This window comes from Salvelinus alpinus, chromosome 13 (genome assembly GCF_045679555.1).
Source record: "Salvelinus alpinus chromosome 13, SLU_Salpinus.1, whole genome shotgun sequence".
Taxonomy (NCBI): domain Eukaryota; kingdom Metazoa; phylum Chordata; class Actinopteri; order Salmoniformes; family Salmonidae; genus Salvelinus; species Salvelinus alpinus.
The window spans coordinates 18,457,590-18,474,179 of NC_092098.1; the positions used below are offsets into that span (position 1 = coordinate 18,457,590).

Consider the following 16,590-nt stretch of genomic DNA (forward strand, 5'->3'; position numbering starts at 1 on the left):
GAAGACCACACTTCTCTTCTGCACGATCCCTCAAAACTTGATACAGCTGTGGCATTGTGACAAAACTGCAAATTTTATGATGAATACCAAGCACTGTATAAACATTCAGAAAATGCATCACATTGTTTGTATACATTATCAATTAGAATATGTACCAATTTTCCTAAGAACAACAATTTAAAATATATATATTTAAAATCAAGCTGAGAATGCATTCAATGAGCATTATTACTACATATGGTGAAAATGTTATGGTGAAAAATTATTGGGATCATTAAGTCTGAAAAAAAAAAATTATCGTAGCAAAAAGGGAGATATAGTGAATCAGACATTGTGCCTGCACATGTGAATTGAGAATGAAATTGTTGATACCTGACCTGTGCTATTTAGAATATGATGGTAACTGTTAAAAGTGTCAGATAGTAAAGCCAGGGCAACCATATTGTGTGCAATTTAAGTTTTAACACAAGTTTGGGGTCCCTCCCTCATATCATAAGGGAAGTATCAAACCACTACCTATCTTTAGTGTTGTTTGAAGAGTTGTTGGTTGGTTGCTTCAGAGATGCAGGTGATTATTTTCCATGATGTACTTCATTAACAATGAACTTCCTATAACACTAATGTACTGTACTTTTGATTTTCAGGCCTTAGGTATCCTGAGTGTTAGCATTTTTCAAAAATGTGCTAACAGACACTACCAGTCAAAAGTTTTAGAAGACCTACTCATTCAAGGGTTTTTCTTTATTTTGACTAGTTTCTACATTGTAGAATAATAGTGAAGACATCAAAACTATGAAATAACACATGGGATCATGAAATAACCAAAACAGTTTTAGGCAAATCAAAATATATTTTATATTTGAGATTCTTCAAATAGTCACCCTTTGCCTAGATGACAGCTTTGCACACTCTTGGCATCAAAAGTACAGTACATTAGTGTTATAGGAAGTTCATAGTGCAATTGTCAAATCATTGAATAAATTACTAAATGAAAGCTTCTAAGCTGTGGACATATGGATGGAAAGTTAATCCATGAAAATGTCATTGTTCATGTTTGATAGGAGAAGCACATCTGTTGTGGTAATTAAATCCATATCAATATTTGCCTGGCTACCCAAACTCCTAGCTCCAGCCAAACACTACGCCATACCCACGTACGTTAGTTTCTACTCCGCAATGAGGGGGTTCGATTAATCTCGCTCAGGTGCCTGGGTTAGGCCCATGCCAGAACACACGTGGGTAAAGCTGCGTTTTGAAAATGAATCTCTTATTGGTTAGAGATGATCCAGTCATTGATTACTTTGTTTTGTACAACCACCCTCATTTTGACGTCACCACCACAAACAACTTCAACAATGGCAGTCTGAGACTGAAATGTATAAAGAACATAGAGCAGTGGAAGAATTCAGTTTGAGTCGTCAGGCAATATCAATATACCCTCTCTCATTAGTACACAGAACACAAACAGGATTGTATTCCAGCAGATTCACTAACTGATTCTCATCAGCTGTAACTGTAGTTTGCCTAAGGTTTACTTGGAAAGTTTAGTTCGTTGTTAAAATTGAATTTACTGTTAATTTTGGCTTTAGTGTAAACTTAAATTGGGAATAAATTATTTGATCCTTTAAGGAAAAAACACTGGAATTTCTGGTGACCACATGTGAAATGTTCCAAAAACACATGGATTCACATGTGAAATTTAATGTGAAATCATGTGATTTTCATGTGGTTTTTCTGTAAGGGATACCAAGCTACGATATATTTTCTATATTTCAATTGATGCATTGATGAAGGTCAAAGGTAGGCCTAACGTTAGTACAATCACACGTCGTTTAGGTGCCGAACAACCTTAATGGACTGTACTAGTGTAACACAATGAGCGGTACCTGTTGCATTAGGAACTTGAATCCTCTCCAACCTCAGTCATACCACAGGAAGAGGTTGAGAGCACTGTGCAGCCTCAACTCACCACAACTCCCTCCTTAGTGCCCCCTGGGTGAAGGCTTGATAATAAAGTGTAACCTGAGAAGGTCCTCCTGACCGACTGTCTGCCCCATCCTCAGTGGGCTGCACACTGGCTACTGTGTGAGGAGACTGGGATGGGATATCCTTATTTAGTCAGTGAGGAGGAAAGAGGGAGGCCCAGCTCAGAAAGCAGTGAGATTTGGGAAAGGGCAGGAAAAGGGTGCCTCTTACGGTACCACTGTAGAGGGCTCTCAGTACAAGCAAATTCTTTTGTCCAACAAAGTGTGACAATGATTTTTTGCTACCTTTAAAAACTTTCCTCTGTAGTGAACGGCAGCATCGAAGTGCACCGGGACATTACACTGACAGCGTTTGTGACCTGCTTGGCTTAAAAAGATGACCCCTCAACAAAGCATTGGCTCCTACTCCAAAGTAAACTGCAATGAATCAAGGATTCCAGAGAAGGAGAAGGTAAGTTCTTCTTACTTCATTTTATTTCACTTTCTACATTAGGTACTGTGCAATCTCAAATCATTGTGTGTGTGTGTGTGTGTGTGTGTGTGTGTATGTGTGTTAGGATGCACGTACATCGTCAAAGTTATTTGTCAAAGACTTGATGAATGTTTAGAATGTAGATAAATGTTTTGTATTAATTTCTGTAAACCAAGCTGAAAGCTGTATCAGGCTTTTATATAACACGTCCTACAATGTAGATGTACAGTGCCTTCACACCCCTTGACTTTTTACACATTTTGTTTTATTACAGCCTGAATTTAAAATTGATTAAATTGAGATTTTGTGTCACTGGCCTACACACAATAGCCCAAAATGCGAAAGTGGAATTATATTTTTTGAAATGTTTACAAATGTATTAAAAATGTAAAGCTGAAATGTCTTGAGTCAATGAGTATTCAAGCCCTTTGTTATGGCAAGCCTAAATAAGTTCAGGTGTAAAAATCAGCTTAACAAGTCACATAATCAGTAGCATGGACTCACTCTGTGTGCAATGACAGTGTTTAACTAATTTCTGTACTCCACACATACAATTATTTGTAAGGTCCCTCAGTTGAGCAGTGAATTTCAAACACAGATTCAACCACAAAGACCAGGGAGGTTTTCCAATGCTACGAAAAGTGCATACCACCCTGCATACCACTGCTGGCTTGCTTCTGAAGCTAAGCAGGGTTGGTCCTGGTCAGTCCCTGGATGGGAGACCAGGTGCTGCTGGAAGTGGTGTTGGAGGGCCAGTAGGAGGCACTCTTTCCTCTGTTTTAAACAAAGATCCCAATGCCCCAGGGCAGTGATTGGGGACACTGCTCTGTGTAGGGTGCCGTCTTTCGGATGGGACGTTAAACGGGTGTCCTGACTCTCTGAGGTCATTAAAGATCCCATGGCACTTATCGTAAGAGTAGGGGTGTTAACCCCGGTGTCCTGGCTAAATTCCCAATCTGGCCCTCAACCATCACGGTCACCTAATAATCCCCAGTTTACAATTGGCTCATTCATCCCCCTCCTCTCCCCTGTAACTATTCCCCAGGTCGTTGCTGCAAATGAGAACGTGTTCTCAGTCAACTTACCTGGTAAAATAACGGTTAAAAAAAAAGAAAAAAAAAAAAAAAAAAAGAAGGTCAGCTATTGGTAGATGGGTAAAAAAATAAAAGCTGACATTGTCTATTCCACTTTGGATGGTGTACCTCCACACCTAGTCACTACAAAGATAGAGGCGTCCTTCCTAACTCAGTTGCCGGAGAAGAAGGAAACCGCTCAGGGATTTCACCATGAAAGAGTTTAATGGCTGTGATAGGAGAAAACAGAGGATGGATCAACAACATTGTAGTTACTCCGCAATACTAAACTAAATGACACATTTTTTATTCCAGAACACGCATTCTGTTTGCACTAAAGTAAAACTGCAAAAAAATGTGGCAAAGAAATAAATGTATGTCCTGAATACAAAGCGTTATGTTTGGGGAAAATCCAACACAACACATCACTAAGTACCACTCTTCATATTTTCAAGCATGGTGGTGTCTGCATGATGTTATGGGTATGCTTGTCATCGGCAAGGACTATGGAGTGTTTTTTAGGATAAAAATAAACTGAAAAGAACTAAGAACAGGCAAAGTCCTAGAAGAAAACCTGGTTCAGTCTGCTTTCCACCAGACACTGGGAGACAAATTTACCTTTCAGCAGGACAATAACCTAAAACACAAGGCCAAATATACACTGGTGTTGGTTACCAAGATGACATTGAATGTTCCTGAGTGGCCTAGTTACAGTTCTGACTTAAATCAGATTGAAAATCTTTGGCAAGACTTGAAAATGGCTGTCTAGCAATGATCAACAACCAACTTGACAGAGCTTGAAGAATTTTTTAAAGAATAATGGGCAAATATTGTACAATCCATGTGTGCAAAGCTCAGAGACTTACCCAGAAAGACTCACAGCTGTAATCACTGCCAAAGGTGATTCAAACATGTATTGACTCACGGGTGTGAATACTTATGTAAATCAGATATTCTGTATTTCATTTTCCATAAATTTGCTAAAATTTCAACAACAACAAAAAATCACGTTGTCATTATGGGTTATTGTGTGTAGATGGGTGAGAAATATCAATTTAATCAATTTTGAATTCAGGCTGTAACACAACAAAATGTGGAATAAGTCAAGGGGTGTGAACACTTTCTGAAAGCATCATATCAACAATGGCAGTCTCAATGTATTATCCTCACTTACTTAACATGTTAATGGGTTTGTTTGTGGTCTCTTTTCATCACTCGGCTTGAAAATCCAAGGTTGAAATTGTATGCAACACCCTACACAATACTGTATATACAGTGGCTTGCAAAAGTATTCTCTCCCTTGGCATTTTTCCTATTTTGTTGCCTGACAAGCTGGAATTAAAATTGAGTTTTGGGGGGGTTTGTATCATTTGAATAACACAACATGCCTACCACTTTGAAGATCTTTAATTGTGAAACAAACAAGAAATAATAAGAAAAAAACAGAAAGCTTGAGCGTGCATAACTCTTCACCCCCCCAAAGTCAATACTTTGTAGAGCCACCTTTTGCAGCAATTACAGCTGCATGTCTCTTGGGGTATGTCTCTATAAGCTTGGCACATCTAGCCACTGGGATATTTGCCCATTCTTCAAGGCAAAACTGCTCCAGCTCCTTCAAGTTGGATGGGTTCCGCTGGTGTACAGCAATCTTTAAGTCATACCACAGATTCTCAATTGGATTGAGGTCTGGGCTTTGACTAGGCCATTCCAAGACATTTCAATGTTTCCCCTTAAACCACTCGAGTGTTGCTTTAGCAGTATGCTTAGGGTCATTGTCCTGCTGGAAGATGCACCTCCGTCCCAGTCTCACATCTCTGGAAGACTGAAACAGGTTTCCCCTCAAGAATTTCCCTGTATTTTGCACCATCCATCATTCCTTCAATTCTGACCAGTTTCCCAGTCCCTGCCGATGAAAAACATCCCCACAGCATGATACTGCCACCACCATAGTGGTATAGTAGGGGGATAGTGTGCTCGGGGTGATGAGAGGTGTTGGGTTTGGGCCAGACATAGCGTTTTCCTTGATGGCCAAAAAGCGACATTTTAGTCTCATCTGCCCAGAGTACCTTCTTCCATATGTTTGGGGAGTCTCCCACATGCCTTTTGGCGAACACCAAACGTGTTGGCTTATTTTTTCTTTCAGCAATGGCTTTTTTCTGTCCATTCTTCCGTAAAGCCCAGCTCTGTGGAGTTTATGGCTTAAAGTGGTCCTATGGACAGATACTCCAATCTCTACTGTGGAGCTTTGCAGCTCCTTCAGGGTTATCTTTGGTCTCTTTGTTGCCTCTCTGATTAATGCCCTCCTTGCCTGGACCGTGAGTTTTGGTGGGCGGCCCTCTCTTGGCAGGTTTGTTGTGGTGTCATATTCTTTCAATTTTTTTAATAACGGATTTAAAGGTGCTCCGTGGGATGTTCAAAGTTTCGGATATTTTTTTATAACCCAACCCTGATCTGTACTTCTCCACAACTTTGTCCCTGACCTGTTTGGAGAGCTCCTTGGTCTTTATGGTGCCGCTTGCTTGGTGGTGCCCCTTGCTTAGTGGTGTTGCAGACTCTGGGGCTTTTCAGAACAAGTGTATATATACTGAGATCATGTGACACTTAGATTGCACACAGGTGGACTTTATTGAACTAATTTTGTGACTTCTGAATGTAATTGGTTGCACCAGATCTTATTCATGGGCTTCGTAGCAAAGGGGGTGAATACATACGCACGCACCACTTTTCCGTTTTTTATTTTGTAGAATAATTTTGAAACAAGCTATTTTTTGCAATTCACTTCACCAATTTGGACTATTTTGTGTATGTCCATTACATTGAAATCCAAGTAAAAATCTATTTAAATTACAGGTTGTAATGCAACAAAATAGGAAAACACCAAGGGGGATGAATACTTTTGCAAGGCACTGTATACAGGGCATTCAGAAAATATTTTTATTTTTTTCTCACACTTATTTACATAGGTATTCAGATGCTTTATTATGCGACTCGAAATTGAGCTCAGGTGCATCCTGTTTCCATTGATCATCCTTGGGATGTATCTACAACTTGATTGGAGTCCACCTGTGGTAAATTCAATTGATTGGTCATGACTCGGAAAGGCACCAACCTGTCTATATAAGGTCCCACAGTTGACAGTGCATGTCAGAGCAAAACCAAGACATGAGGTCGAAGGAATTGTCCGTAGGGCACCGAGACGGCAGTATTGTGTCACAGATCTGGGGAAGGGTACCAAAACATTTCTGCAGCATTGAAGGTTCCTCAAGAACACAGTGGCCTCCATCATTCTTAAATGTAAGAAGTTTGGACTCTTCCTAGAGCTGGCCGCCCGACCAAACTGAGCAATCAGGGGAGAAGGGCCTTGGTCAGGGAAGTGACCAAGAATCCGATGGTCACTCTGACAGAGCTCCAGAGTGACAACCAGCACATGACAACCCGCTTGGAGTTTGCCAAAAGGCATCTAAAGGACTCTCAGACCATGAGAAACAAGATTCTCTGGTCTGATGAAACCAAGATTCAACTCTTTGGCCTGAATGCCAAGCGTCACGTCTGGAGGAAACCTGGCACCATACCTACGGTAAAACATGGTGGTGGCAGCATCATGCTTTGGGGATGTTTTTCAGCGGCAGGGACTGGGAGACTAGTCAGAATTGAGGGAAAGATGAACGGAGCAAACTACAGAGAGACCCTTGATGGAAACCTGCCCTAGAGTGCTCAGGACCTCAGACTGGGGCGACTTTCCAACAGGAAAATGACCCTAAGCACACAGCCAAGACGACGCAGGAGTGGCTTCGGGACAAGTTTCTGAATGTTCTTGTGAGTGGCCCAGCCAGAGACCGGACTTGAACCCGTTCTAACATCTCTGGAGAGACCTGAAAACAGCTGTGCACTCCCCATCCAAACTGACAGAGGTTGAGAGGATCTGCAGAGAAGAATGGGAGAAACTCCCCAAATACACGGGTGCCAAGCTTGTAGCGTCATACCCAAGAAGACTCAAGGCTGTAATCGCTGCCAAAGGTGTGTCAACAAAGTACATAGTAAAGAGTCTGAATACTTATGTAAATTAAATATTTCAATTTTTTTATTTTGCATAAATTTGCAATAAATTATAAAAACGTATTTTGCTTTGTCATCATGAGGTATTGTGAGTAGACTGATGAGAAAACAAATCTATTTTATGAATTTTAGAATTAGGCTGTAATGTAACAAAATGTGTAAAAATTCAAGTGGTCTGAATACTTTCCGAATGCACTGTATATATAAAAGGTTGGAGAAGACACTATGAAAACCCTACACAAACATTACCCAATTAATTCTTCTACATAACAATCCGTGTGCACTTATACTGCATACCAGCTGGATTGTAAAGTAGGAAAGGTTTAAATTGCACATGGTAATCATGCAGATGGACGAACCAACAGAGAAAATATTGAACTTCCGCTTTCATTTAAGAATAGAAAAAGAAAATGAAGGTGAATAAATCAAATGTAAATAGATTTGCAATACCATAGAAAATACTTGCACAGCACATAACACAATATCTCAACCACACAGATTCAATATTGAGGAGTTTAGAACCTCCCTGCAGCATTGTGTAGCTCTACCCCATGGGCTAATAATACTGACGTGGTGGAGAGGGCTTCCTTCACCCCACAGCTGCCTAGCAGAGGCAGGAAACAGATGCAACTATACCACATTCTGCTTTCCATCACTGATGGAAAAAACATGTTATCTTTTATTTTTGCAGTGCTACAATTATATTGTATTGTATTCTATGAGATGCAGTAGCCTACATGGATGATGAGAAAAATATATGACTAACCATGTACCGAGTAGGCCTACAGATATCAATTCCTGGTACTAACTATTTTACAAGAGCTCAACCCAGTGGGCAAAATTGGTTAAAAAGACATCAGGCTTACCATGACTGCTGGACTTCACTACAAATTACATCAGTATGATGTCTCATGCATAGATTTTCTCAATTATAGCCAGGAGAGAATGTAGTCTGCAGATCATATTTCTTTACTTCTTTGCCACTGACTGCAAACTTATTTTCCTGCTGCGTTGTTGTTATAAATTACAGTACATGGTCAAATCAAGGCTCTCCTTGGTAAAATTAGATAGATGAAGGTCATTGCAAACCAAGTCATTATGAAACACAACCCAATGCTTTGAAGGTTGGTCATGTGTAATGAAATAATAACAAAATGCACTAACTGTAAATCGCTCTGGATAAGCGCATCTGCTAAATGACTAAAATGTAAATGTAAACAGTCTCTCCTGTTCCATAGACTACGTTCACGGTAAGGAATCATCTGTTGTTGTTAATTTGGAGGAACTACCCCTTTACCAAGCCACTTTTGGCTCCATGAATGAATGATCTGTTTATTTCATCCCTGATTGGAAAAGCTATGTTTTTCTCACAGAAAATGAGGACAGCACTTCAGCGAAGACATTCTGGCCAATCAGCCATCACAAAGGCATTCAGCAAACCAAAGGGCCACAGCAGGTCAGCCATATTAATAATGTCAAACCATATGTCTGTCTGTCTGTCTGTCTGCACACTTGTCTCCAGACTTGTTTTCCCTTTTTACTCATGCTACACTACATGACGTATGTGTCACAGATCTGGGGAAGGGTACCAAAACATTTCTGCAGCATTGAAGGTTCCTCAAGAACACAGTGGCCTCCATCATTCTTAAACGTATGTGGACACCTGCTTGTCGTACATCTCATTCCAAAATCACGGGCATTAATATGGAGTTGGTTCCCCCATTTGCTGCCATAACAGCCTCCACTCTTCTGGGAAGGCTTTCCACTAGATGTCGGAACATTGCTGCAGGGACTTGCTTCCATTCAGCCACAAGAGCATTAGGGAGGTAAGGCACTGATGTTGGGCGATTAGGCCTGGCTCGCAGTCGGCGTTACAATTCATCCCAAAGTTGTTCGATGGGGTAGAGGTGAGGGCTCTGTGCAGGCCAGTCAAGTTCTTCCACACCGATCTCGACAAACCATTTCTGTATGGACCTCGCTTTGTGCATGGGGGCATTGTCATACTGAAACAGGAAAGGGCCTTCCCCAAACAGTTACCACAAAATTGGAAGCACAGAATCGTCATTGTATGCTGTAGCGTTAAAATTTCCCTTCACTGGAACTAACGGGCTTAGCCTGAACCATGAAAACATCCCCAGACCATTTGGGGCAGGTAGCATTCTCCTGGCATCCGCCAAACACAGATTCATCCATCAGACTGCCAGATGGTGAATCGTTGGTTCATCACTCCAGAGTCCAGTGGCGGTGAGCTTTACACCACTCCAGCCGACACTTGGCATTGTGCATGGTGATCTTAGGTTTGTGTGCGGCTGCTCGGCCATGGAAACCCATTTCATTAAGCTCCCGATGAACAGTTATTGTGCTGACATTTCTTCCAGAGGCAGTTTGGAACTCGGTAGTGAGTCTTGCAACCGAGGACAGATGATTTTTACACGCTACGCACTTCAGCACTCAGCGGTCCCATACTGTGAGCTTGTGTGGCCTACCACTTCCCAGCTGAGCTGTTGTTTCTCCTAGACGTTTCCACTTCACAATAACAGCACTTACAGTTGACCGTGGCAGCTCTAGCAAGGCAGAAATTTTATGAACTGACTTGTTGGAAAGGTGGCCTCCTATGACTGTGCCACGTTGAAAGTCACTGAGCTCTTCAGTAAGGCCATTTTACTGCCAATATTTGTCTATGGAGATTGCATTTCTGTGTGCTCAATTTTATACACCTGTCAGCAATGGGTGTGGCTGAAATAGTCGAAGGGGTGTCCACATACTTTTGTATATATAGTGTTTGTTTTCATAGCTCAATTTTTTCTCATGTCAGTGACTGATTGTGTTTAATCATGGTTCAGCCATAATAACTGTCTCATCTGACAGAAAAATGTAAGTTTTTCCAGCAATTGTAATTGTTCAGTGATACAATATTTGTATTACTGTCAGCTTTGCACAGGCCCTGTCGCTGCATTTACCAAGAAAGCAAACTAGAAGCAGACTGGTGACAGGCTTATGTTGTCATGAGTTATTGAACGACATTATGCCATACTGGATATGATATGGTACAGTATATTTTGTCAGTGTACAGCATAAGAATGCATATGCTCCATATGACCATAGCCACGGGAAGTAGGAGTGCTGAGGGTGCTGCAGTACCCCCTAAAACATGCAATTATTATTATTATTTTATTTATTTTTTTCTCCAAAAAGTAGTGCACTGGGCCTTTACTAGTCCTGTATTAGTGGACTGATATAAATGTCTGTAGCACCGGCAAACATTTTTTAAATCCCCCCCACAATTACTTCCTGCGGCTATACGACCTATGGATAGCCTATGGATGTGGTTTTCTATTCTCTCATTTTAATCTATTTAGTTTTTCCAATGACGTTTGTACTGCTCTTGAGCTGTGGAAGGGCTAGCATTTTGTTTCCATGTTTGAACCTCTCTTCTCCAAGCCCTGCTCTAGCTCACTGTCTCAATGACGCATAACGCACACGGCACTCCACAGTCCCAAGGTCTTTAGTGCTGCCATCTGCAAAGAATTCCTGCCTTTATTTGGTCTCAGAGCTTCTCTATCATGGTAACAGCAGCTAAATAGTGAGGAGTAACAAAAACAACCCCTGTGAAATACGGCCTGTGGGGCTCTTGCCATCTCGGATTAGCTCCTACAAAAAAAATGAAGATAATTTAGTCTCCATCTACCTTTTGGTTGGCTTTGTTTACAAAAGATCACTATTAATCGACACTTAATTCTGTAGACATCTAGATTCCCTCCCTCACTGTGCCCTTTTTTGTCTCATAGTCATGAACACTGTAGTACATGATTCTGCATTTGCAGCAACGATCATAGAGATTTCAACATTGATACTAACTCAATCATTGTCATTTGACACCTTTGTGTATGTGCTGGTAGTCCCAGGTGGTACTGGTAGCTCCGTTGTAGTCACTGGCATAGGACACACCCTGCACAAGCTTTTGGGGGCCCAGATAGCATATGAACACGTCATAAACCATTTTTATTTTTTTTGAATGACAGGAAATTAGCTTAGGGATTCTTTAAAGTCTGGACAATCCTTGTCCGGCAGGAGAACTTTATTTGTATAATTGAAAAAATATTTTGTTGCCTTATTTGAGCTTAACATTTACAGTTAGGGGAATTTTATTGGGAAAATATTTGTTTTGGGAATTTTCAAAATACTTTCAATATTATTGATTTCCTTGTCAGCTTTATGCTTCGAATTACCCTTGTCCGGAGCAAAGGATCCAAATTTCTAACTCTTCAAAAAAGTGTTAAAGTGTAATTTCTTGCAATAGCCCTCTGTAACTTTAAAGAATATTTCTCTTAAAACTGTGATTGTAATGTTCTTCGTCGGGCGAAAGAGAGGAGGACCAAAATGCAGCGTGATGATTATCCATTTTAATAGAATACTTTAAACAACAAACAAAAACAATAAACCGACAAAATGAACGAAGACGAAACAGTCCCGTAACGTGAACACAGAACACAGAAACACAGTAACAGGAACAATCACCCACAACCCATAAAGACAAAACAGGATACCTAAATATGGCTCCCAATCAGAGACAACGACTAACACCTGCCTCTGATTGAGAACCATATCAGGCCAAACACATAGAAACAGACAAACTAGACATACAACATAAAATGCCCACTCATATCACACCCTGACCAAACAAAACATAGAAACAAACAACGCAAACTATGGTCAGGGCGTGACAGTACCCCCCACCCCCAAGGTGCGGACTAAACCTAAACCTAAAGGGGAGGGTCTGGGTGGGCATCTGTCCGCGGTGGCGGCTCTGGCGCGGGACGTGGACCCCACTCCACCATAGTCATTGCCCTCTTCATTGGCCTCTTTAGAGCGGCGACCCTCGCCTCCGACCTTGGACCGAGGACCCTAATAAAAGGCCCCACTGGACTGAGGAGCGCCTCTGGACTGAGGGACGCCTCTGGACTGAGGGGCAGCTCCGGACTGAGGGGCAGCTCCGGACTGAGGGGCAGCTCCGGACTGAGGGGCAGCTCAGGACTGATGGGCAGCTCCGGACTGAGGGGCAGCTCCGGACTGAATGGCAGCTCCGGACTGAGGGGCAGCTCCTGACTGAAGGGCGGCTCTGGCGGCTCCTGACTGACGGGCGGCTCTGGTGGCTCCTGACTGATGGGCGGCTCTGGCGGCTCCTGACTGACGGGCGGCTCTGGCGGCTCCTGACTGACGGGCGGCTCTGGCGGCTCCTGACTGACGGGCGGCTCAGGCGGCGCTGGACAGACGTGCGGCTCATGCGGCGCTGGACAGACGAGCGGCTCAGGCGGCGCTGGACAGACGGACAGCTCAGGCGGCGCTGGACAGGAGGACGGCTCAGGCGGCGCTGGACAGGAGGACGGCTCAGGCGGCGCTGGACAGGAGGGCGGCTCAGGCGGCGCTGGACAGGAGGGCGGCTCAGGCCTGCCAAGGCGCACTGTAGGCCTGGTGCGTGGTGCCGGAACTGGTGGTACCGGGCTGGGGACACGCACCACTGGGCGAGTGCAGGGAGCAGGAACAGGGCATACTGGACCCTGGAAGCGCACTGTAGGCCTGGTACGTGGTGCCGGAACTGGTGGCCTGGTACGTGGAGGAGGCACCGGATAGACCGGACCGTGGAGGCGCACTGCTGGTCTCGAGCACCGAGCCTGCCCAACCCTACCTGGCTGAATGCTCTCCGTAGCCATGCCAGTGCGGTGAGGTGGAATAGGCCGCACTGGGCTGTGCTGGCGAACCGGAGACACCATGCGTAGGGCTGGTGCCATGTACCCAGGCCCGAGGAGACCAGATGCGTAGAGCCGGCTTCATGGCACCTGGCTCGATGCCCACTCTAGCCCGGCCGATACGAGGCGCTGCTATGTACCGCATCGGGCTATGCACACGTACTGGAGACACCATGCGGATCTCCGCATAACACGGTGCCTGCCCGGACCATCTCTCTCCACGGTAAGCACGGGAAGTTGGCTCAGGTCTCCTACCTGACTTAGCCACACTCCCCGTGTGCCTCCCCCAATACATTTTTGGGGCTGCCTCTCTGGCTTCCAGCCGCGCTTTCGTGCTGCTTCCTCATACCACCGCCTCTCGGCTTTAGCTGCCTCCAGCTCTTCACGAGGGCGGCGATATTCTCCAGCCTGTGCCCAGGGTCCCTTGCCGTCCAGAATCTCCTCCCAGGTCCAGGAGTCCTGCGATTTCGGCCGGTGCTGCTGCTGCTGCTGCTGCTGCTGCCCGTTACCACGCTGCTTGGTCCTTTGGTGGTGGGTGATTCTGTAACGTTCTTCGTCGGGCGAAAGAGAGGAGGACCAAAATGCAGCGTGATGATTATCCATTTTAATAGAATACTTTAAACAACGAACAAAAACAATAAACCGAAAAAATGAACGAAGACGAAACAGTCCCGTAACGTGAACACAGAACACAGAAACACAGTAACAGGAACAATCACCCACAACCCATAAAGACAAAACAGGCTACCTAAATATGGCTCCCAATCAGAGACAACGACTAACACCTGCCTCTGATTGAGAACCATATCAGGCCAAACACATAGAAACAGTCAAACTAGACATACAACATAGAATGCCCACTCATATCACACCCTGACCAAACAAAACATAGAAACAAACAATGCAAACTATGGTCAGGGCGTGACAGTGATTCCTAAAAGATTTGTCCAGAGATTTGGTCAACTCAATATATTAATAACTTAACAGTATATGCATTGATTTTAATTTGACTCAATTGATCTCAAAACCCACATTGCTAAATGTGAAAAATCCTGTTAACTCTTCATTGATTGATTTAATTCTTACTAATAACCCCCATAAATATTTGTCTCGTGGAGTATTTGCATATGATCTCAGTGATCATTGTCCCATTGTATGTATTAGAGATACAAAACAGCAAAATACTAATCATCATTTAATTAAGAAGATACATATTAAAAAGTTTGTTGAACTGATTTAGCCACTATTTCCTGTATTCCTGACCCTGAGTTGGCTCTAGAAAATATATCTTCCATATTTATTCATCCGGCAGATAAACACGCCCCTTTGAAACAATTCAGAGTCAAAGATAGATCGAACCCTTGGTTTTCTTCTGAATTTTCTGAGCTCATTCAGAGGAGAAATCAGGCCTGATTTTCTGTCCAGCGCCGCCTGAGCCATAGCAAGAAAAACTGACTGTAGTGGACTGGCAATCTTTCAGACAATTAAGAAAGGGAAAGGGAAAGGGGGATACCTAGTCAGTTGTACAATTGAATGCCTTCAACTGAAATGCGTCTTCCGCCTTAATCGACATCCACGTCTTCGGCGCCCGGGGAAAAGTGGTTTAACTGCCTTGCTTAGGGGCAGAACGACAGATTTTTACCTTGTCAGCTCGGGGATTCGATCCAGCAACCTTTCGGTTACAGGCCCAACGCTCTAAACAGATGTTAAAAATTTTGGAAAACAGTAAATGCACTTTAACCTGTTGGGGACCAGGAGGTGCTATTTTCACTTTTGGGGAAAATCGTATGATTTTTAAACGGCCTCGTACTCAATTCTTGCTCGTACAATATGCATATTATTATTACTATTGGATAGAAAACAGTCTCTAGTTTCTAAAAACGTTTGAATTATTTCTCTAAGTGAAACAGAACTCCTTTTACATACCATTTCCTAACCGGAAGTGAGATTTCCAAAAGCGAACTCTCTCTTCAGGAGCTTGTCTATAAAAGGGCATGTCACTTATGACTGTAGAAACACGTCATACGCCTTCGCCTGGGTGTCATGCGGAAGTGAGAGAAAAAATCAGTTGATTATCTCGACCAGGGACTGAACACAACGTCTTGGACTGAGACGTGCGCACTTTTATTTATTTCCTGGGCGCGAAGTCTGACCTGTACTCGGCTCATTGAAGAACCTTTTTAAAGGTGAATATGATCTCTGGCTTCGATTTTCTTTGATACATGTCACAATATCATCTAAAAGTATGTTTTTTCAATATAGTTTAATTATATTATTGAAATTTATTCTGGACTTTAGACGTGATGCGACGCAAGAATTGGTTCAAGAACGAGAGGCTAGCAATGCTAGCTAATGGTGCTTGCTAATTCTGAGGGAAATCGTTCGTTATGGATCCAAATAAAGTCGGTTCTGAACAAAGGACCCCTTGGAGAACATTCTGATGGAAGATCCACAAAGATAAGGACCCAATTTGGGATGCTTTTTCATATATATCTGTCGAACTGTGCTATGCTACCGTTTGACTAGAAGCAATGCTGCTGTGTGCTAGCTATTGTAGTAAGCTAATATAACGATATATTGTGTTTTCGCTGTAAAACACTTCAAAAATCGGAAATATTGGCTCTGTTCACAAGATCTTATTCTTTCATTAGCTATCCACCATATATTGTTCTGAAATGTTTTATGATGTGTAATTAGTAGTTGACGTTGGTGTCTGTATTTTCTCTGGCTACTGCCGTGCGATTTCTGACTGTAGCTGTGATGGTGGCTATGATGGTAGCAGTAATGTAAAACTGATTTATAGCTAAAATATGCACATTTTTCGAACAAAACATAGATTTATTGTGTAACATGTTATAGGACTGTCATCTGAGGGAGTTTTTTCTAGGTTATTTAGGTTGGTTCTAGGTTGGTTCTAGGTTAGTTAGGTTAGCTACTTGCATGCTACCGTTGCTGTGAAAAACTGTCTGTCTGTCTTTTGTATTTGGTGGTGAACTAACATAAATATATGTGGTGTTTTCGCTGTAAAACACTTCAACAATCGGAAATATTGTCTGTATTCACAAGATATTTGTCTTTCATTAGCTATCCACCATATATTTGTCTGAAATGTTTTATGATGTGTAATTAGGTAGTTGGTGTCTGTATTTACTCTGGCTACTCCCGTGCGATTTCTGACTGTAGCTATTATGGTAGCAGTAATGTAAAACTGATTTATAGCTAAAATATGCAATTTCTTTGAACAAAACATAGATTTA

At 42.7% G+C, this 16,590-nt stretch overlaps 1 protein-coding gene across 2 annotated transcripts in view; it reads left to right on the forward strand.

Moving 5' to 3' along the window:
- The first annotated feature begins 1,945 nt into the window (after positions 1 to 1,945).
- Positions 1,946 to 16,590, forward strand: part of arhgap20b (Rho GTPase activating protein 20b) — a 41,391-nt gene continuing 26,746 nt past the window's right edge. The window contains exons 1-2 of one of the 2 annotated variants that reach the window (XM_071338344.1): positions 1,950 to 2,436; positions 8,960 to 9,042. In XM_071338344.1, the coding sequence (XP_071194445.1) occupies positions 2,362 to 2,436; positions 8,960 to 9,042 (158 nt within the window). In that variant the 5' untranslated portion in view covers positions 1,950 to 2,361. Of the gene's footprint in view, positions 2,437 to 8,959; positions 9,043 to 16,590 lie in introns of both variants that reach the window. The other variant, XM_071338345.1, reaches the window with a different exon arrangement.